At 44.3% G+C, this 21,181-nt stretch overlaps 1 protein-coding gene across 2 annotated transcripts in view; it reads right to left on the minus strand.

Annotated features, from left to right (window-relative positions):
- The window catches only part of KCNK10 (potassium two pore domain channel subfamily K member 10), a 129,414-nt gene that overhangs the window by 33,326 nt on the left and 74,907 nt on the right, over positions 1 to 21,181 (minus strand). For both annotated transcript variants that reach the window (XM_019800393.2, XM_011225843.3), the window contains exons 3-4: positions 18,381 to 18,498; positions 8,459 to 8,619 (exon numbers count right to left, since the gene is read on the minus strand). In XM_019800393.2, the coding sequence (XP_019655952.1) occupies positions 8,459 to 8,619; positions 18,381 to 18,498 (279 nt within the window). The remainder of the gene's footprint in view (positions 1 to 8,458; positions 8,620 to 18,380; positions 18,499 to 21,181) is intronic.

Raw genomic sequence — 21,181 nt, forward strand, 5'->3', positions numbered from 1 at the left:
ATCCCACTGGACAAATGACAAATCCAAGGCTCCCTACAAAGGTCCTACACATAGAAGTTCATGAGTGATTGGCCACCTCTAAGTAACAGTCAGATTCCCAGAAGTTACCTGTGATCAAAGCTTGCCAGAGACGGGTTTTGTTAAAGCTACCTTAAAAATGTGAAAATGTTAAACACTATGTGGGCAATATTTTAAGTAGCTATATTTTAGGAAGAGTTTGCAAGCTTTAATGTTTATAGAAAAGAGTGAAAATGCATTTTAAAAGCCATTGAAGCCTACAGTGATCTCGGATGGCAACAGGAAACACCAAACAGACACCAGCTAGCTACCAAAGATGAGCCAAAGAAGAGGAAGAATCATATATCCAATTAGTTCCTACAGGGTCCACTAATGACAGTGCTGAGACGGTTTGCCTGCTAAAAAAAAAAAACAGCCAGAACAATCTATGTTTGTGTATATCAACAGGGTCAGGTCCCCAGGCATTTTCCCTCATTGGTGAGAAACGATCTTATTCGCAGAGCATAAAATTTCTAAAGCCCTCTTTACGGACCCATGTGAGAGAGGAGAGCTCTGGGCAGGAGTGACACCAGCACTGAAAAACCAGGTAAGACCATTGGTAGGGACCCTGGAACGGGAGTGGAAGATTCAGCCAGGGGAGCAGGGCATGCACCTTGGGACCTGTGGGACAACTGACCTCTTATATCTCAGCAGAGCTGTGGCTTAAGTGGGGCGATTTTGCCCCGAGGGGACGTTTACTAATGTCTGGAGATGGTTTTGGCTGTCCTAACTGTGGGCACTGGTGATCCCAGCACCTAGTGAGTGGGGGCCAGAGATGTCACCAAACATCCTGCAATGCACAGGGCAGGGCCCATGACAATAACCCAGCCCCAAGTGTCCACAGTGACAAGGCGGAGCAACCCTGAGTTACAGGAAGAGAGAAAAGCGGGGGCCATTCATGGACAGACTGTGTCACGGGCTGTCATTTACAGATGTTGTGCATTCGGGCACCTGCGTGTCTCAGTCGGTTAAGCGTCTGCCTTCAGCTCAGGTCATGATCCCAGAATCCTGGGACTGAGTCCTGCATCAGGCTCCCTGTTCAGCGGGGAGTCTGCCTCTCCCTCTCCCTCTCCCTCTGCCTCTCCCCCAGCTCATGCTCTCTCTCTCTCAAATAAATAAATAAAATCTTTAAAAAAACAGATGTTGTGCAGTCTGGTTTGTGAATGTCATTTATGGAGTATGTCTCAAGTTCACATCCATGCCTATCGTTAAAGCCAGACAATATCCTTAAACTAATTTAGAAGAGGCCTGCTTGATAAAGCTTTAAAAATATTTATCTTCTTTGAAATTGTTTTTAAAACGATTACCTCCCACTCCTTCCCAGTCCCTTAGGGAAAGTAAGAAAGCAATTGTTCACATTAAAACCGGGATCCTCTGTCTGATCAAAATAAACCCACATTATCCATGTAACATGAATTGTACTGAGTTATGTCTCAGGAATGTTTAAGACAGTATGCACTAGTGTAGGTGTGATACAGAGGCAAACAGACACGTACACATATGTACACACACACACACACACACACACACTTGGGCACTCTCAGCCTACCACCTCGCCCTGCCCCCGCCTCTTTAGGCTGGTGTACGTAAGTAATACCCGATGAGTATTTGCACTACTAATAGAATTAGAAATTGTAGTTGAACCCACAGACCTGAAAAGAACACCCAGTTTCCAAAACAAGAGCTTTTATCTTCTTGAAATAATAATTCTTTTAAGTTAATCCCATTGCTACTGGGGACTAGCTCAAAGACCACTTGTGAGTAACAGAAGGTTCCTGCCATGTGTGCCCTTCAAAGGGTTTCCCTGACTCATGCCAGGCACATGGCAGAGGCCCCCCGCAGTCCTTGGCTTCCACCACCAGCCCCTGCCTGCAATCCAAAGTGATTGATTAGCCCACTAATTGAACATCATTAGCAGATTGAGACTGTCATCACCCCGTCTTAAGCATCTCACAGCCTCTAAAGTCCCCAAGCAATCAAGGCGCTGATAAGCCCAGGGTGATATGTTATTATCTGTCAGCTACACTGAGGCTGCTTTGGCTCCAAAGGCAAGTAAACATTTCTGCTGTATCCTTGGGGGAAGAGGCCAAGGAAGAAATAGTGTCTCTTAGTTTTAAAGGTAATATCAAAAAGCTTGCTGTTTAGCCAGATAAAAAGAGGCAGCTGCTTCCCACCAGAGGCCAAAGTCCAGCTCAGAGCAAGAAAATGGGATCCAGTCCAAAATCTAGCCAGTTTTCCTACAGCATCCTATCAGGTGACGGTCTGCCCGGCCCAGCAAAAGAGCCAGCCCACAGCAGGGGAGACAGAAGCTTCCCGCTTCCAAAATCTGCTTCAGAGCCCAAGGTCAACCTTATTTAATTCCAAATAATTATCCTTCCTTACTAACTGCCCAGATTTCCCTCTGGAAACCCAGGAAGAATTAGTTTTACTTTATGTTATATAAATACTTAAAAATCATCTCCATGAATTAGCATGGCATGTTCAAAAATCTTACACTCTACGTTGGTTTCGTAGCATGGATGACTATATTTGGCAGTTAATATTTTTGGCCCACCTGGAAGAGGTTAAGGCAGGATTACTGGTTCAAGTCCAGGCTATACCCCCAACTCACTATGTGGCTCTAGCCACGTCACTTAATAAATTGTGGGTTCCATTTCTCAGATGTGAAATGAGCCTCACAGAGTAGCGTTCCCCAAAGAGTGACCCACAGGCCAACTGCATCTAAATTTAAGGATGCTTATCACCGTAGAGGGGCCCACAGATAATCCCAGACATCACTAGTACTCATACTTTTTCCCATCCTGGAAATCACTTCCTGGTGATCAAACTATGCATTCCAGGCCCCCTTTCTGGCTGGGCGGGGCCAATTGACTAGCTGGAGCCATTGGGCCAAAAGGCCAAAGCTCCTAATGGCCAGGGTACAATGCCCAGCTTTCTTCCTCAGCCTGGAGGGTTCCCACGGCTACAGCAGCTCTGGCAAGGGTGAGAGAAAGCTAGGATTGTTTGATACCCCCGCATAAGTTAGTCTTCCCTGACTGATTCAAGGATCCCAGAGACCACCCGATTTATGACAAGGAGGGAAGATAGCTTCCCTATGAATGGTCTTTGCAGCTAATGGTAGACCGGACCTGAGCCAGACGCTCTTATTTGCTTACCCCAACTTCTTCTTCACTACTGGAATTCTCATTTTGTTCATCACAGCAAGGTAGTCAGCCCCAGGAGAGAAAGCATGATTCCTCTGTGCCAAAGGTTTTGAAACTTTAGTAGGCATCAGAATCACCTAGAAAGCTTGGTAGACACAGATTGCTGGGCCCCAACTTTGCTAAGAATTTTCATTACTAACCCGTTCCCAGAGGATGCTGATGCTGATGGTCTAGGGAACCACACTTTGAGAACCATGGGTCTCGATCAATGGATCGTCAAATACTCTTCTTTGTCAGATACTCACTTTCTTAACTTCCCTTGCAGGTAGGAATGGTCATATGACCCAGTTCTGGTCAGTGAGACAGAGCGAAGTCTGCAGGGTAACTTCTGGGGAAGATTTTTCTCCCATAAAAGGAGACGTTTTGTCTTGCCTTAAATGTGGTCGAGTAAAAACATGATACTCGGTCCTGAGGCAGCCATCTTGCTAACCATGAGGTAACAAGCCTGAGGATGAAAAGCCAACATGCCTAGGACAGCAGCACAGAAAGAGAGAACAAAACATGTGTAACCTTGTGTAAAGTTGTGATTTGTAACAGGAAACAAATATTTGGTCTTCCTCCCATTCTTGGCACAGAGGTCCTAAAACCCTTGGAATTTCCTGTGATGAGAGCAACAAAGGTGTTTTTTGTTATGTCAGTGACATGACTTTTGGATCACCTAGGGATGGGGGCTGGTTGACAGGGAAATCAACCAGAAGGAGAGGGTTGGAACTTTCAACCCTACCTCCTGGTTTCCTTGGAGGGGGAGGGGCTGGAGGTTGAATCAATCATCAATGGCCAGTGATTGACTCAACCAGGCCTATATAATAAAGCCTCCATAAAAACTCAAAAGGAGGGGATTCAAGGAGCTTCCAGGTTGGTGAACGAGAAAGCTTCTATGTGCTACTGTGCCAGGCCCCAACTTCCACAGGGACAGAAGCTCCTTTAGTCAGGACCACCCCATGCAGGTCCTCATCTGGCTGTTGATTTATATCCCTTACAATCCTTTGTAATCTAGTGAGTAAACTGGTTCCTGAATTCTGTGAGCCATTCTAGCAGATTTATTGAACTCAAAGAGGGGATTGTGGGAACCTATGATCTACAGCCATGTGGTCAGAAGCATAGGGGACAACTTGGACTCATGCCTGGCCATCTTGGGACTGAGCCCTTAACCTATGGGATCTGATGCTATCTCTAGGTAGATAGAGTCAGAGTTGAGTTGAACTGTAGGACATCTAGTTGGCATCAAAGAATTGCTTGGCGGTGTGGGGGGAAAATCTACACATCAGAACGGGTACCACGATCCTGATCTTCTCACTGGGGAACTGATGTGCCAAACCTGAAACAGCCTTCCTCCAGGCTTCTTGCTATGCAAGATAAGTAAGTGCTGAACTTTTAACCCACGGTTAATCAGTGCTGGGGCAATGTCCATTTTCCTGGCCTCATGTTTGACGTGGAAGGACTTTAGCCAGAGGAACACTCTGGCTGCTCAATAAGACAAGTGACTTACAGGCAGACTTAGCAGAAGGGACTGAGCTCTGCCCTCTTCTTCTCGCATCTGAAATCGTCTGCTATGCAGAGGTATACTTGTTTTTCCCTCTATGATTTAGCAAGGTTAGTTGGGCTGACCCTGCTCTCATTAAGGGGCCCGGTGCTGCCAATGACTAGAAGAGACAGAATTTCTAAAATGGCCCGTGAAAATACCCCACCCTAATCCCCAGGACCTCTGCTGTGATGAGCTCTCACTCCCATGACTGTCATCTATCATATGGCATGGTTGACCTTGAGATGTGAGTTTGATCAAATCATATGACCCCTGAAAAGCAGGACACTTTCTCAGGCTGGTGGCAGAGGGACAAAGGGAAGTCACAGATATACAAAACACCAGAAGAATTCCATGTTGCCTTTAAAGATGGAGGGGCCATGTGCCAAGGAATTCAGACAACTCCCAGAAGCCGAGAATGGGAGGCCTCTGTCTGACAACAAGCAAGGACACAGGAATCTCAGTCCTACGACCCCTGGCAACTGATTTTTGCCAAAATCTGAATGTGTCAGGAAGCAAACTCTTCCCCAGATCCAGAGCCCCACCCAGCCAGCACCTTCATTTCAGCCCCATGGTATGCTGAGCATAGCACCCAGCCAAGCCCGCCCAGACTTCTGACCTACAGAACTGTGACACGATAAATGGGTGTTGTTTGAAGCTTCCGCACTTGCGATAATCTGTTATACATCAGTAGAAAGCTAACACAGCAGGTAGGCCCTTCTGATTCAGGCTGAAGTGGCTAATAAGTCTTTCTGGCATCAAAACCAAAGCTACAGGGTGCCTGGGTGGCTCAGTCAGTTAAGCATCTGCCTTCGGCTCAGGTCATGATCTCCAGGTCCTGGGATAGAGCCATGTGTCAGACTCCCTGTTCTTTTCTCAGTCTGCTTCTCCCTCTCTCTCTGCACCTCTGCTTATGCGCTCTCTCACTCTCTTGCTCTCTCAAATGAACAGATAAAATCTTTAAAAAACAAAAAACAAAGCTACAGCCTCTGATCAGCTTGTCAGCATTAAAGCTGACATCTTAATCTTCATCGACTCCCATGTCTATTTCTCTAAAAATTATTTCTGATTTCAGAAGCGGAAAAAAAAGAGAAGGGAAAAAAAGGTTTTATTTATTCATTTGCTATAAACCCAGATATTGTATGACTCTGCAGCCAAAAGCATTCCTAGATAATACATTAACCTCCAGTAACTCTTTAAAATGAGGCTCAGACCTGGAATGTGGTAGAAGGACCCAAATCATGTCACTTCACAACATAGGCCCCCAGAAGGCTTATTTTATATTTTATCTTTACTGAACTAAAAATCGTCTCTTCCCTGCAGCTGAGAGAAAACACAGCAGATGAAGAAAAAGACTTAATCCTTGAATGGGGGGGGATGTACCTTCCCCACAGGAGCTAAAAATCCACAACCCCCAACTTTGTTGTTTACAAAATTTTCCATTTTCAAGTCGTCACCTAAGAGGAGCTGGCCTTTGAGATGTCGTTTAAACGAATGGCAAAGTGCTTTGAGATTTTCCACCAAAACTGGAGGCAGCCAGCGAAGTGCAGCTGGGTTGTTTCTGTATTCAGGAAGTGCGCTTCCACTCCTCCTGGAACTCAGTCACCCCTTCCAACAGCACCCTCCTCTGAGTTCTGCAAATGCATGCATCGCAGGCTGTCAATGCGATAATATACCGCGGTTTCCTTCCTAAAAGACTCCCAGTCTTCGGTGGTGATGGTGCTGCAAGGAATTCAGTGCGCCATCAGCATAAAAGTGAAACGCAAGGTTTTTAAGGCTCTGTCCCAGAGTCCTTTGTACCATCCATCCGAGAGGCAGTTTAAGGGAAGGAGACTAGTACTCTCTCCTTGTAGCTCGAAACTCATTAGGGGACACTAAGTCCCCAAATTCAGTAGCAGATGTGGTCACAATGATTGCAATCCCTTCCTTCATTTAGAATACAGTAATTTTTTTTTTCTAAACGGGGAATTTCAAAAGCTTTTCGTGCAATCCTTTCAGTCTACAAATAAGGAAACTGAGATCTAGAGCAGCTACAGAAAAATAAAAATGCCAGATCAGTCATTTCTCCATTTGAATCCTGTTCTTCTAAGTGTTCAATCCACTAGCCTCATTTCTCTCTAACTTGGAGGGCCATGAGGCCCCGGCTACCAGGGCACCTCTGAGAAGCTCAAAACAGCTCTTGGAGACGGGTTGCCACGTCTGGTTTAGGGAGACCTGAACATCTGAGAAGCAGAGACGCTGAGCCCTGACGGTTTCCATGGTGACCACTAAGCCCAAGTGCACGCTCTAATGAGCCAGCTGGTCAGCCAGCACCTGGGAGCAAAGGTTGTGGGACATTCCAGGAACGTCCCTGCACCCCTGAGCTCCTCAGATGAAATCTGAATGGGTGGCTAGGCTGCCAATAAGGGTTTCTTTCGGGAGGGCTGAACTGTATGTGTCTGGCCCTGTGCCAAGCTGTCTTCCATACATTCTTTCATTTAATCCTCACCAGAAACTTCTAACATGGATTTGAATTCTATCCTCCTCTTTCTCACCGATGAGTAAACTGAGGCTGCTCACCCAGGATCACTGAGTTCATAAAAGGCGGCTCTAAGCCAGTTCTCCTGCCCCGTTCCTCCACTCTCATAAACCTGAAACCGCTCACCTAGGGAGCTCCCCTGTCTTTTTCTAAAGAGAAGTCGTGATGTCTTGTCTCAGAGAGAAAAACAAATGCAGTGTTAGAACTCACCGCTGATCTATCTTTGCCCATCATTGCTAGATTCTGAAAAGGTCTCAAATTGTCATTTATAGATATTAAGTCATCATCAGAAACAACTCCCTGAAGACGGTTTGAAAGACTCAAGAACTAGGTCAATAATGAAAAAGAGCAGAAACGATGTTACACCTGAGCCAAACAAGTTTTCTGTAAAATCATATGAATAAGTGTTAGGTAAAGGGCCTTGGGAATCCCAGGCCAATCATATTGTTCCACAAACCTATCGCTGAGGCCAGGAAAGCCATCCTTAGCAAATAAATTCCTTGAGTTGAGTTTTTGTCCCTTGTTTAAAGGTAAGTATTCTCAGGAAGGAAAAAAAACCCTCTAAGATAATAGCAATCATCACCACCTTAGTATAAATTAGTACATCAGTGTACTATTGCTGAAAGAGCACTCGGAAGTGAGAGGACAGAGAGCGTGGGGCCATGAAGAGACACATACAAAGCACGACACATATCTGGAAAAGCCAGCCTTCCGGAAGAGGTCTTAGAAACCAGGATCAGTCTAAAGACACCAGACTTGGAAATAAAAGGGAGTGAAGACCTTTCAATAACAAAACAAATGGGTTTACTTCTCTACTTTATTGCAAATACACTTAGAAACCCATCTTCCATCTTTAAGATGAAACTTAATTTGCCTCCCACCTTCAGAAAACCTCATTTTGGCACACCTGTACTTAACCCTCTTGTGTTGTGATTCCAGAAATACCACTGTAATGAAGGAAACTGCTAAAGAGAAGGGAGTTTAGGCATAGTACCTGTGACTACCATTGGCCAAAACAGAAAATCAATTATAACATTAAACTCGTCCATTAAAAGTGACAATGATATGATAACACCCTGATCATTCCTTCTGGATCCCATCAGGCTAAAAAGCCAGTTGGATCAAAGAGGTTAGGGTTTAAATAGATGCAGTACTCACTCGAAAGACCTTCTCCACTCTTGCAATGCTCTTCCCAAAGATGGTTCCAAGTTGGTCTCCAATTCCAGCCAATAAGAAACCAAAGAGCGGAATTCCAAAGATGGCATATAAAATACAAAAGATTTTGCCTCCTTCAGTGCTTGGAGCAATATTCCCATACCCTGGTGAGAAACAGTAAAAAAGAGAGAGGGAGAGTGGTGAGGTGGCAGAGAAATCAGAGAGGTGAACCAGAGAATCCGCAGATTTCTTGCAGGGTTTCTGCGCTCCCCCACTCCATGAGCTTTGGGGCGTAGAGCATTATCAAAGGCCCTCTAACATTCAGAACACCGTCCCATTGCTTCTCTCCCTTCTCTCCCTGGAAACAGCTTTAAGGAGATCCAGCCTTCCTGGATCTTAATGTGTTTAATTAGATTACATTTTAGGAAATTCGTAGTCCCCCCGTATTGCATTGCAGATGAAAACCGCGTCATCCATCTCAGAAACACCAAATATCTTGGACATGCATGGTTCAGGGAGAACTGAACATCGAAGCAGGGTTCACCATAGCCCTTTTTAGATTGGAAAAGAGCTTCTCCTTTATAGTCTCATCCCATGGGCATCCCCTCCACTTAACAGACGGGCTGTCCTCGACATTGGGCTCTACAGGGCGATGGGCACTCCGCATTAGGCAGGATATGTGGTCTGGCACACATTCAGAAAGGACCCATGGATCATACAGCCCTACCCTGAGAAGCCTGAAAATTGTACAGCAGGGAAGGAAGACTTTGCCTCTTCGCAGGCTGACAGCGATGTTAGCTCTGCTTGGCTCTTTTTCTCTTTACTGGGCACTTTGCATCATCTCTGGGTCCTGCCTCTCCTCCCACCTGCTTCTTTCATCAAGGGCTATCAGGCGCTAAATGCATGTTTATTGGTAGAATGGATGTTTGAATATAAAAGAATCTTTTTATAGCCATGTCTATAATATGTATTTCAAATAGTGCTTGAAAACACCAACATCTGCATTCGTCAGAATTCTGCAATTATGTAAGTAACTTCTGTATAGTGAGCACTGGGCTTCCTCTACGTGGATGGGGCTAAGGGAAGTATTCTGGGGGGAAAGGCTATGGTGTTGGCATGCGTTGTAGAGAGATGAGCATCTAAATTGCTTGATAGTCGGTCTCATGCTAATGCATAATGCAATGTTATGCTCGCTAGCATCTGGATAGTCACCCAACTGTTCTCCCACATTAGAGGAACTCATGTGGGGTCTGTTTCTAAATCCATGCGATGGAGGAGTTATCGGGTTCGTGGTTGAGGGCACGTTAGGGATGCGGCACAGCCAAGGCCAATGTTGCCGCTGCCCCATCCTGCACCTCCTATGAGCCTAGAGAACTCGCTGCTGCTGTCTGTCTTTGGGTGATGAGTCACCTGGCTATTTTCCTTTTCAATTTTCTTGTTGGAATCATTCAAACCTTTTATCATGAATTATCTAAATTACAGTTTCCATTTCTCCCATGAGTGCTCAGGCAAGCCTTCCTCATCTTGCATTCTTTTTACTCAGCACCATTTTCATTTAATTGTGCAAAAAAGGCTCTTAGAACTTTTTTCAGGTGCTTTCTGGAACTGGACGAAACCATTTTTCTAAGTGTTGCCTTCTAGAATAATCTGATTTACACTGAAAAGGGAATAAATGTGCCTACACAGCTTTGCTTCACACAGGCCGACGGGGACCTGTGGAGACATCGATGACTCTTGCTTGACTGTCTCAGAGTTGCCTGATCTCTGTCAGGGAATGTAGGTGTTCTTTTGTCTCAATATCTCAGAAAGACACATGTTGTAGACACAGCACAGGCAAACGAGGATCGGAACCTTCTGAATAGGCGTCTCATTAGCCCCGACAAGAGACGCGCACTCTTCCCCCAGCTATTGCTGAGGATCTGCCCCACTGCCTGGGTAGGGACTGTGTTCAGGGAAATTTCTGGTGTCATCCAAGGAGCATGACAAAGAAGAGAGAAGACAGAAGGCCCAGACCCAATTCCACCTCATTCTGCCTGGTTGTCCCCAGAGTCCCTTAACCTCCACAGATCCCAGTGTCAGAGGGGTTCGAGGATAATGCGGAAAAATCAGTGAACTGTAAAGTACCACATGAATGCAAAGAAGTATTATTACTAGTAGTATTATGACTACAATTGGCTCCTTCTTTATTCAGTGTTTCACAGACTAGAACACTAAGATAAAGTGAAAGCAAAGTTCTTGGGTAAGGACACCAGTGAAGTAAAATCCAGTAATATTCAAATAAGTCTTTAAATATATTTAAGACCATCACTTTATACTGGGCATAAGGTAATTGCCATTCTTGAGTAATGCTGTGTTTGTGTATTGTGTGTATGTGTGTATACACGTGTGTGTGTGTGTGTGTGTCCCTTGCCTCTGATGAACTATATGGACAAGCTGTCCCAGTGGAACCCTCAACCCTGTTGTTCCAAACTTTTAACATTTTGGAACTTTGCTCCGAGGCAATGGGAGAGCCACATTCCTGGGTATTTGGCTCTGCTTTACCGAGACCGTTAGACTGCCTGCCTGTCCATCCACGATCCTTGGCAGAACTTTGACGTAGGGGTGATGGTCATAGAGGCTCAAGGCTGGAAACTGCAGAGTTTCCTGTTCTGACACTTCCTCTTCCTGACTCTTGGATCCTGAGGATCTCCCCAACCTTTCTGCCTCACTTTCCTCCTCTGACGGGGGGCTACTGATAGCATCTGCCTTGTAGCTATTAAAGATGAAGTGAGGGGCGCCTGGGTAGCTCAGTAGGTTAGGTGCCCGACTCTTGGTTTTGGCTCAGGTCGTGATCTCAGGGTCTTGGGATCAAGCCACATGTCAGGCTCCATGCTCAGCAGGGAGTCTGCTTGGGATTCTCTCTCTTCCTCTCCCTCTGCCCCTCTGCCCCTAAAATAAATAAATAAATCTTTTTTTAAAAAAAGATGAAATGGGTTACATGTGAAGTCTGAGCTGCCTGTGGAGATTAAATACATGTAAATCATGACACAAAGTAAGTACTTGGTAAGTGTTAGCAATTATCATCTTGCCTGGGGTTTTCTGTAGGAAGGAATCACTTCTGAGCAATATGTCTCCGGAAAACTAAGCCCCAGGAGAAAACAGATGGTTGGTTCCTGTCTTCCCTCCAGAAACTCCGCTGTTCTCCTGCAGTGCCAGGACAAGGGACAGAATGTCTGTACCGCCAGTGGAGCTGGCTCCGTGAGTTAGATGGGCCTACCGATGCATTTGGGGTGTGGGCATCTCTCGGCACAGCTAGGGGCAGCAACATCTGGGAAATGAGATGGGGTGACATGGCAGTGAGAGAGGCAGTTGGTCAGGGAGAACCAGCCCAGAACGTTAGAATTGGATTTAAGGAAAGCAAAAGAAGTCCGAAGAGCAACTTTTGGCAGGAGAGGACCAGCCCAGCAATGACCATCTGTTATGAATGAGAAGGACCAAGGCAAGGCTTCGCTGGGTTTACCTCTGGCCACAAAACACTTCCGGGCCCTTTGCAAAGAGAAAGCTGGTGTTTAGTGAAGGCTGCCTGAGTAACTCACGTGTAATACTTCCATTTGCTATTTACATGCCAAAGTCAGATCTTTGTCAAATAATGTGCAGTTCAACCGTGTTATTTAGTTAAGAGTGTGCATTCTAGAACCAGAATGTCTGTGTGAGCTAACCCAGCTTTCAGTCTGTGCACCCACACTAAGAAGGGCCCCATGCTTGGTTTATTGATCTGCTGTTGCCATTTTGATGGTCTTAATCATTTTTGAGCGAGTGACCCCATTTTCATTTTGCACTGAGCCCTACACAGTATGTAGCTGGTCCTGGTGAAGGTAGCTAGGCTCCACTGCTTACTAGCTGCGAGATATTGGCCAAGTTACTTGACATCTTGGAGCCTCCATTTTCTCATCGGTCACCTGAGGCTAATAACAGTACCTGCTGGATATGCTTAATGCGAGACTCAGTGAGATAATTATGTGGAGCCCAGTGCCTGGCACCTAGTAAGCACTCAGTAAATGTCAGCCCCAATGACGGCTATTTCCAAAAACACAAGTTAGCGTCCAGCTCAGGTGCTGTGTAAGTAGAAACAGCTGCTCCTGTACTTTGGCAGGTACAACTCTTAATTAAGGCCACCAGGCAAATGACAGCTACTATCTAGGACCTGACCAGGTGCTTTCTCTGATATGAGTAGAGTCAGGTGATTCAATCCGAAAATGTTTCAAAGACTAAAATCTACTAGCATTCCATAGTGTTGATAAGAATGCATCATTTGCTGCCCTTCTACAAATAATGGCTTGTGGGAAAGCATCCGAATAAAGGAGTGAGCGTCATTCTTCCAGCTTAGGAACCCGAGTTGGTGGGAATCCACCAGTTCCCATTTAGTTACGGAGAGAGGGGACAGGGGCCAGGGCACCCTCAGCAAAGACTGAGCAGAGTCTAGTCTCTGGCGTTGCTTCTAGTTTAGAGAAGTGCCTGAATATATTACCTTTTGCTACACATTTTTAAGCCTTCCTGTACATGTGAACATAAGAAAACATTGTTTAAAAAGAAGTACTTTGATACCTTCAGATAAAAGACTCTGATACTGAGTAGTGTTGCTGCTTTTCAGGAAAGACTGTTATTTCTAAGACCTCTCTATACACATACTAAATAATGAACACATTTTTCTTGTGTCTGAAAAGTACATAACCTCATGTGGCTCATGAGAGTCTTTCTGGAAAGCAATTCGGCAGGCCATTAAAAAGTACATGCCTTTTGACACCACAGTTCCTTGAGGACCCTCCCAAGGAAACAACCAGAGATGAAGACCACACTTGACACACAAAGATTTTCACTGTGATGTTACACTATCACAAAACAGAAACAGCTTAAGCCTCCAACAACATGGGATTATGATGTGGGTAGTACAGCCAATGGAACCCAATAAAAATCACGTTTTTCAAAGAACCTTAGTAATATGGGGAAATGTTTACAGTATTGTGTCACAACTTACATGAACTCAAGTAAGCAGGCTAATGTTTGGATTTTTCACAAATAAGGAAAAGACAGCTCCTCAGTTCCAGCTACTCCACTACCCAACTCCTGAATAGTGGGAAGAACTGGAAGAATTCACAGGCTCTGAGTTTTCCTATACGCCTTGCTACCATATGTGGTGAATGAATTTACCACCAAATAATTATTTTTACCATCACTGTCCTCAGGTTTTATTTAGAATTCTCTAACTGTACGATTTTACAAAGATCCTCCATTCTAGAGTTAAAATTTAGCCAGCTAAATGGTTTTCAACTTACTGTGCTTTATTTCTCAATTAAGAGAAAGAGAAAGTGACAGAAAAAATAGTGTTTTTACCCAATGCATAGAACAAGGACCCAGTCTCTAGGAAGGATCCTGAGCCATGATACTAAAGAGGACTTGTAATGGGGGCTGGGTTGTATTTTCGTTTGCTTTTTGTTTGTATGCTTGTTTCGTGATAGTTTTCCTGTTCGGCACCCACCTTCCCTGCAGATTTGGGGAAGGGTCTTCATCCCGAGCATAGATATGACATAGTGTCCTGCCTCCCACAACAGAGGCAACAGAGCCCCCCAGGCAGCCAGGACAAAGATGCCTTGACCAGAGGCTCATCCAATCGGATGTTCTGCCTAAGACATCAAGAGTGGGTGGCCCAAAGAAGGTGGGGGACAGCACTTGCGACTATGGTGGCCAGCAGTGTCAGGCACAGGCCATTGAGGCCAGAGGACACTTATGGACCCTCCATGATCTCTGACCCATAAGTGTGTATTACTTAGGATTTTTCCAGTTTTAGATAATACAAATCCAATGCAGTCTGGCTTCAACAAAAACAGAAATGCACTGCCCCCAGTAAATAAAGGATTCAGCATTTATTTCTTAACACTTTTGTGGGTAGCTTCATCCAAAGTTCACAAGGTGTTAATAGGACCCCATTTATCACTCTGCTTTTCTGCTGCTGCTTCTCTAGTGTTATCTGAATTCTAGCCAAGAACATGACTGCTAGTGTCTTGGGCCTATGTCCTTCCAGATTTACCTCCAGGAAGAAAGAGAGGAAGTCACTTCCTCCAAAGCTTAAGCAAAAGCCTAGGAACTGAGTTTCTTATTGCCTTCATCTAGATCTCACGTCCACCTCTGAACTAAGGGCTGTGGCCAGACACAGGCAAAGCACTAGATTTCTTGGTCTAGAAAAGCTGATTCATCCGCTGAGGCCTGGAGGCCAAGCTTATGGAAGAAGACCACTCAGGAACTGGTTATCAGGAGACAAGAGTGTATAAGTGAATGGACGCCAGGAAGCAGAAGCCAAGGACCAAGAGTGATCTGCAAAAACTCAAAGATCCCAGCATGCATACATTACAAAAGACAACAAATGTTACATATCAAGTACTTCTCATTAAGCAGATGGAACCACCATTCCCCATCACATGAGGTCATGTGGTCAATGAACACTGTTGTTTAATAAACCAAACCCCTGGGACCCTAACAAGTTGACACAATAAATACCATCAGCGTGCATTCTGACATAGCTATAGTGTTTTTCAGTGCATCCTATCGACCACTGATTTAACCATTTTATAAAGCAAGAAAATTAGGATTTTCCTTTTTCTGTCTTCTTTAACATACACTAATGTCTCATGGACCAACACTGGGGACTGGAGGGCATTTCCCAAAATGTACCTCTTGAAGTGGCCCAGACTTCCCCAGGTTTAATTATTTTACTATAAATCCTCCTAAAATGCATGACACATTCCCCCATCTTGGTAAAACCAGGCTGATGAACACAATTTAACCTGACACTGGTCTTTTCTGATCCACTACAGTGATGTTTTTGGGTGCCACTGAGTTTTATGGCACTTTTTGCCCTTATACCAAATACAGCCAGGCCACCTTGATTCCTGTGTTGGGAGCTGTTAAATTGCAGACTAAAATGATCCAGTCTGGTTTAGAGGGTCAAAAGGCTCCTAGGCCCCAGATCCACTAGTGTAATGCACATCTCCAATATTTGTAATAGCCAATCTTAATATATTTGTGTATTTGCAAGTGTGAACATGGTATGTCATATAATTAGATTAAAAGACTTTCTAAAAAGAAATGCCAATTCTCTCTCATCCCAAATTTTCTTATTGCATATAACTTCCTTGAATGGACCAATGTAGAAACAGCACAGGTCCTAAAGGCTAGGTCTAAAAACAGTAACAAAAGCCTGTGCCTCTAAAACAATCCTTAGCCTTTGAAATATGCACCAATAGGAAGTTGATCATCAAAGATGTACCTCCCTCAAGAAGGGCACACTATCCAACACCCATATAAGAGGCGGACGTGAAGGGTAAAGGGGAGGGAAGAACCTCCCAGAAGGCATAGCTGGGCCTCAGAGAGCAACAGATGAGGGGGTTCCTCCCAGAGAGCATAATGGGTGTTAATGACAAGATGCTCCCACCTCTCAATGCTGTGTCTCCCATTCTTTTGAATGATGATTTTTATTGCAGTATGACGAAACCTTTGTAGAGGAGGAGAAAACTCATTTTCAGCAGAACTGGGAGAGGAATATTATCTACAGTTTCCCCCATATGTGTAAGGATTACCAAAAAAGTTGGACTCATGCCACATGGGAAAAAATAAAGAGAAGAGGCACAGAGAAGGAAGAAAGGGTGTATCGGTAGAAAACCCCAGAAAGTGCCAGCAAAAATCCAATTATGAAGGTGAGGGTCTCATTCTGAACTTCAAAAGAGATATCCTTGTTTGTACCAAGTATAGAAAATAGGGTGAAGAGAGAGAGCAGCAGAAGCCCCCTTGAACTTGATCTGGTTCAAGAAAACCAAAGAGGCAGGACTAAACAGAGAATAACATAGATGGGTGACATTTGCAGGAAACCCTCCCTCTCTTTGGCAGCAGAAAAGAGGAGAGTTGGGGATGAGCTATCTGGAAGGTTATCCTACCTCTCCTGGCTCTCCTCTCCCCAGCCCTACAGAATCACTTGGCAGATAGTTGGATCAGGAATATCCAGTTTGTTGGGTATCAAGTATTTAAAAGGGAAATCGGACCAGCATAAATATAAAACTTCTCCTTTTGTTTTGTCTTGTTTTTAATGTGGAAGGAGCAGAAAAACTTAACATTGGATGAAAGACACTCAGCAGAAAAATATTGCCCCAACCAAACAAAAAGTGTGACCAGCTATGAAGTAATCACCCCCAAGCACCATTGTAGCAAAACCACAAACCAGAAAAGCAAGAAATCAGGAAAGAATCAGAAAGATAACAAGGGAAAATGGAATGTGAGCTAATGGAATTCAGGAAAGAAACACAAAGGGGAAAAAGTCCCCTAATGATCACAAAAAGGAAAATAAAATTGGAAGGAGCACATGGCAAAATAGGTGCTCTGCAAAAACAGGAAAGGACTAGAGAAGATAAAATGAACAAAACGGAAACCACATTTTATGAGTTACAAAGGAGTAGAGGGGGAAACGACAAGCACAGAAGGCAGGCAAAGAAGTGACAATATATGTATAGTCGGAATCCCCAAAGAATAGAACCAAAACCATATGGCAGAGAATGTTTAAAGATGACAATCAAGAACCCTTTCCTGGAGGGTAAGGGGGTGGGGGGATGGGGTAACTAGGTAATGGACATATAAAACTCCCCAAGAATCAGAAAAAAGACACACACAGATATTGTAACACAAAAATCAGTACAGGAAAGAGGTAATCATAGATCACCACAGGATCAGTTATAAAGAGCAGTTACCTAGTCAAAATCATGCAAACATTCACTGTTACTCTATTGGGAAGATAGGAGGATGGGAAGAGAGCCCTTCTACAGTGGGGCAGGGAAAAAGAAAGAATCATCCCCCCTTCATCTGCAGGGGATACGTACCAAAACCCCCAGTGGTGCCTGAAACCACGGATAGTACCAAACCCTATGTATACTATGTTTTTCCTATACATACATCCTTATGATAAAGTTTAATTTATACATTAGGCACAGGAAGAGACAAACAACAATAGGTAATAATAAAATAGAATAATTTAAACAATATACTTTCATAAAAGTTTTGTGAATGTGGTCTCTCAAAATATCATATTGTACTGTACTCGCCCATCAATTCTCGGCCTTTTGGCTAAGATCAAGCATAGTATCTGTACTGTACTTGCCCTTCCTCTTCTTGTGATGCTGTGAGATGATAAAATGCCCATGTGATGAGATGAAGTGAGGTGAATGACGTAGGTAGGCATTGTGACATAGTGTGAGGCCACTACTGACCTTCTGATGAATCATCGGAAAGACGATCATCTGCTTCCAGACCGCGGATGACCAAGGGTGAATGAAACCACAGAAAGCAAAACCGCAGATGAGGGGACCACTGTAATTTTTCCCTTCCCACAATTGGAAGTCAGGAAATAATCTCTAACACTGAAAATTCAGGAAGTGGCAATACAAGCTTTATATTTAAAGACAAGGAAATGAATATCAAAATAATCAATCAAAAGAGATGACAGTGTTTGCCCCCAGGGAGGTGAGAACAGACAGAGGGGTAGAGACTGCTGTTTCATAACAAACTTTGTAGAATTTTGGGGTTCTTTCATATGCAACCTTAGAAAGAAGTACAAGTTTTAACAAGGAATTTGAGCTCCACCGACCACTCCATATGGTGATTTTCCACTCTGACCATTCATCAGGTGCTTTCAAACGAAAGGTTCTCTAGCCTCTCATTTTGAAAAATGAAATTCCCTAGTCTGCTTTGCCTTTTACGGAACGCCACTACTTCCCCTGCATTTAACCAACAATGTGCCATGAGCCTCCTTTGAACCTCAAGCTGCCATGGTTCTAGGACCAAATGTTGACCAAGCGCCATTTCTCAGGATGGCCCCCAAAGGAAAAGATGTTAGCAAATGAACAGATACCTATGGTGGTGATGACAGTCCCAGCAAAGAAAAAGGCACTTCCAAGGTCCCAGTGACTGCTGTTGTTGGAAGAGTTTCCTATCGGGCTTACTCCTGCGTTGTCAGCGTCAAGGGCATGCTGCAAAGAGAGCAAGAAAGCACGAGATTTGGTTAAAAATAAAAAGAATTAAAAAATAAAGCTCTCAAATTCTTTCCTTGCTCAGGAAACTGAAACAATCGGACACCTGAGTGGCTCAGCTGTTTGAGTGTCTGACTTAGTTTTGGTTTGGGTTGTGATCTCAGGTTCATGAGATGGAGCCCTGAGTTGGGCTCCACACTCAGCAGGGAGTCTGCTTGAGGCTGTCTCTACATCTCCATCTGCCCCTCCCCCACACCCGCCCTCGCTCTCACACATGCTTCCCTCTCTCAAATAAATAAGTAAATCTTAAAAAAAAAAAAAGAAAGAAACTGAAATGATCTATAGGGGGCTGGTTAAGCAAATGTGGATGCAGTCATAACATGAAATACTAAACACCCACTTAGTAAAATTAGAAAATTAGTTTTAGGAGGGAAAAAAAACTAGGATATATAGTATGGTGTCATTTATGTAAAATTTGCAAGCACAGGATTTAGGCAATCTGGGCATGGGTTATGCAAAACGCATACATATCACTTTGTATATACATAGGAAGATGTCTGGAAGGATTGTCACCCCAAATGTCATTCCTGGAAGGCAGGATCTCAGTTGCTTTTCATTCTTCCCTTTTCTGTTTTGTCAAAATGTTTTACACTGAGCTTGTTTCAGGATGGAAGGAGGGGAGACCTTGGGCTCTTGAATCAGGCCAGCAAGGCTCTGCCCATTATTAACTTCAGAACCATGGACAAGTTATTTTAACCCCTGTAAATGCAAATGTCCTCATTTGCAAACGGGGGATATTAATACCTTTGCCCACAGAGTTTTGAGGATTCAATGAGAAGGTCTGTGTAACGCACTCAGCCCAGTACTCAGCACCGAGTTAGGGGGTAATGAATAGTAGACAATTTCGTGACTTTCATTTGACTCTCCCTCTGCCCCCACCCTGACACACACACACACACACACACACACACACACACACACACACGCTTCTTTTAAAATAATTGACAATGACTCCTTGCGGGCTGTGAGATTTGGAATTCCATAACCTTAAATTCACATAAATTGACCACACTGATGATCCAAGCTCATTTCACACTACCAGAAAAGCTCAAACCCAAGGCGGGACACTCCATGAGACACTCCCTTATACCTCCGGACCTTTGCTTATGCCCTCCCCCAATCGTGTCTATCCTGCAGGGTCCAATCCAGGTCCCACGTCTTCCGGGAGGCTCCATCCATGTACTGCAGCCCCCTCAGACACCTGCTTCTCAGGGCTCATACTTCTGCACCACGTGTATTTAATTGGCTTTTGACCACACCCTCCCCAGCTGAAAATCCTTGCCTAGACTCGGCATGTGCAGAATAAGGTGCCAAATACGTCAGCAGCCCTTCCTGAGCTGGCCTCTGGCCACCCCTTTCAGGTCAGGGGAGAGGGTAGGAAGAACCTTCAAGCAAGTGAGCTGTGATGAGGAAGTGACAGGTGGGGCCTTCAGAGTGAGGTGACAGACATATGAGCTACTTCTGGAACAACAAATAGAGACACTCTTCCCTGAACAAAGTTGGAATAACCCCATGTGGAGATAACACAATTAAATATTGAAATGTGATTCTATTTATCCTAAATAATGCCCGTGAAGCTTTGTTCAAACAGGCAGACAGCGTTTGCCACAAATCAGACTAACTGAAAAAGTCAATCATCATTACCTTTTGCCTTCACTAATCTGAGATAGCTCGAACTCTCTAGACCAGGCATCAGCAACCTTTTTCTTATAAGGGCCAGATAGTAAATATTTTAGGCTTTGTGGGCCACATATGGTTTCTGTTGCATATTTTTCTTTTCCTTTTACAATGCTTTAAATATGCAAACACCATTCTGAGCTCATGGGTGATAAAAAAACAAGCCTCAGGCTAAATCTGGCAGACCCCTAGACAACTGACTGGACCATAGAGGGAAAAATCTGTTTTGCTTAAGTGTATTCTTTCCTGTTCTACGAACATGAGCTATTCCCCTGGAAGCTGTTTCTAAGATAAACCCTGGCACCCCAGGATTTAAAATCCGGCTGCACAGGGTGCATACAGGGTGTCTAAGCCCACTTTTACCTTCCTAATTGACAACTATCACTTACTCATCAGAGGCTATGTTCCGCTCTGCTTGAGAGGAAGACAGACGGCAAGTCTGGTAAAATATCCATTTTCGCTGTGCTATGTGAGTGCCATCAGACCAAACCACAGGCCTTACCCAGTGTTTATGTCCTCATTGCCTATTCAGCTCTGCCAGGCCCACCTGCAAGTAATACCTCGGGGACAGCTCTAGGCCTCAGTGTCTTAGTTGGGTTCAAATCACACTATCAATACCTAATATTCATGACATCTATGATGCTGCATAGAGAGTTGGGGTTCAATCAAGTCTCACTCTGCTGAGAAATGCACATAAATGTCATAAGCTCCACATAAAAGTACAGATTTGCAGCAGAGACAAGTGGGGATGATTATTTGTTTCATCAAAAAATCCAGAATAAGATGTCTTTTTAAGTTCCATTTTTTGAATTACGCAATTTATAAATATTTAATGTTTACATATGTTGCCCTCAAGGAAAGCATGTGTCGGTTGAAAGGGAGGGAAACTACCATTTGTTGACTTCCTGCGTGCAGACAGGTGCGCTAGAAGTGTTATTCCATTTTA

The sequence above is a fragment of the Ailuropoda melanoleuca genome, chromosome 14 (assembly GCF_002007445.2).
Source record: "Ailuropoda melanoleuca isolate Jingjing chromosome 14, ASM200744v2, whole genome shotgun sequence".
NCBI lineage: Eukaryota > Metazoa > Chordata > Mammalia > Carnivora > Ursidae > Ailuropoda > Ailuropoda melanoleuca.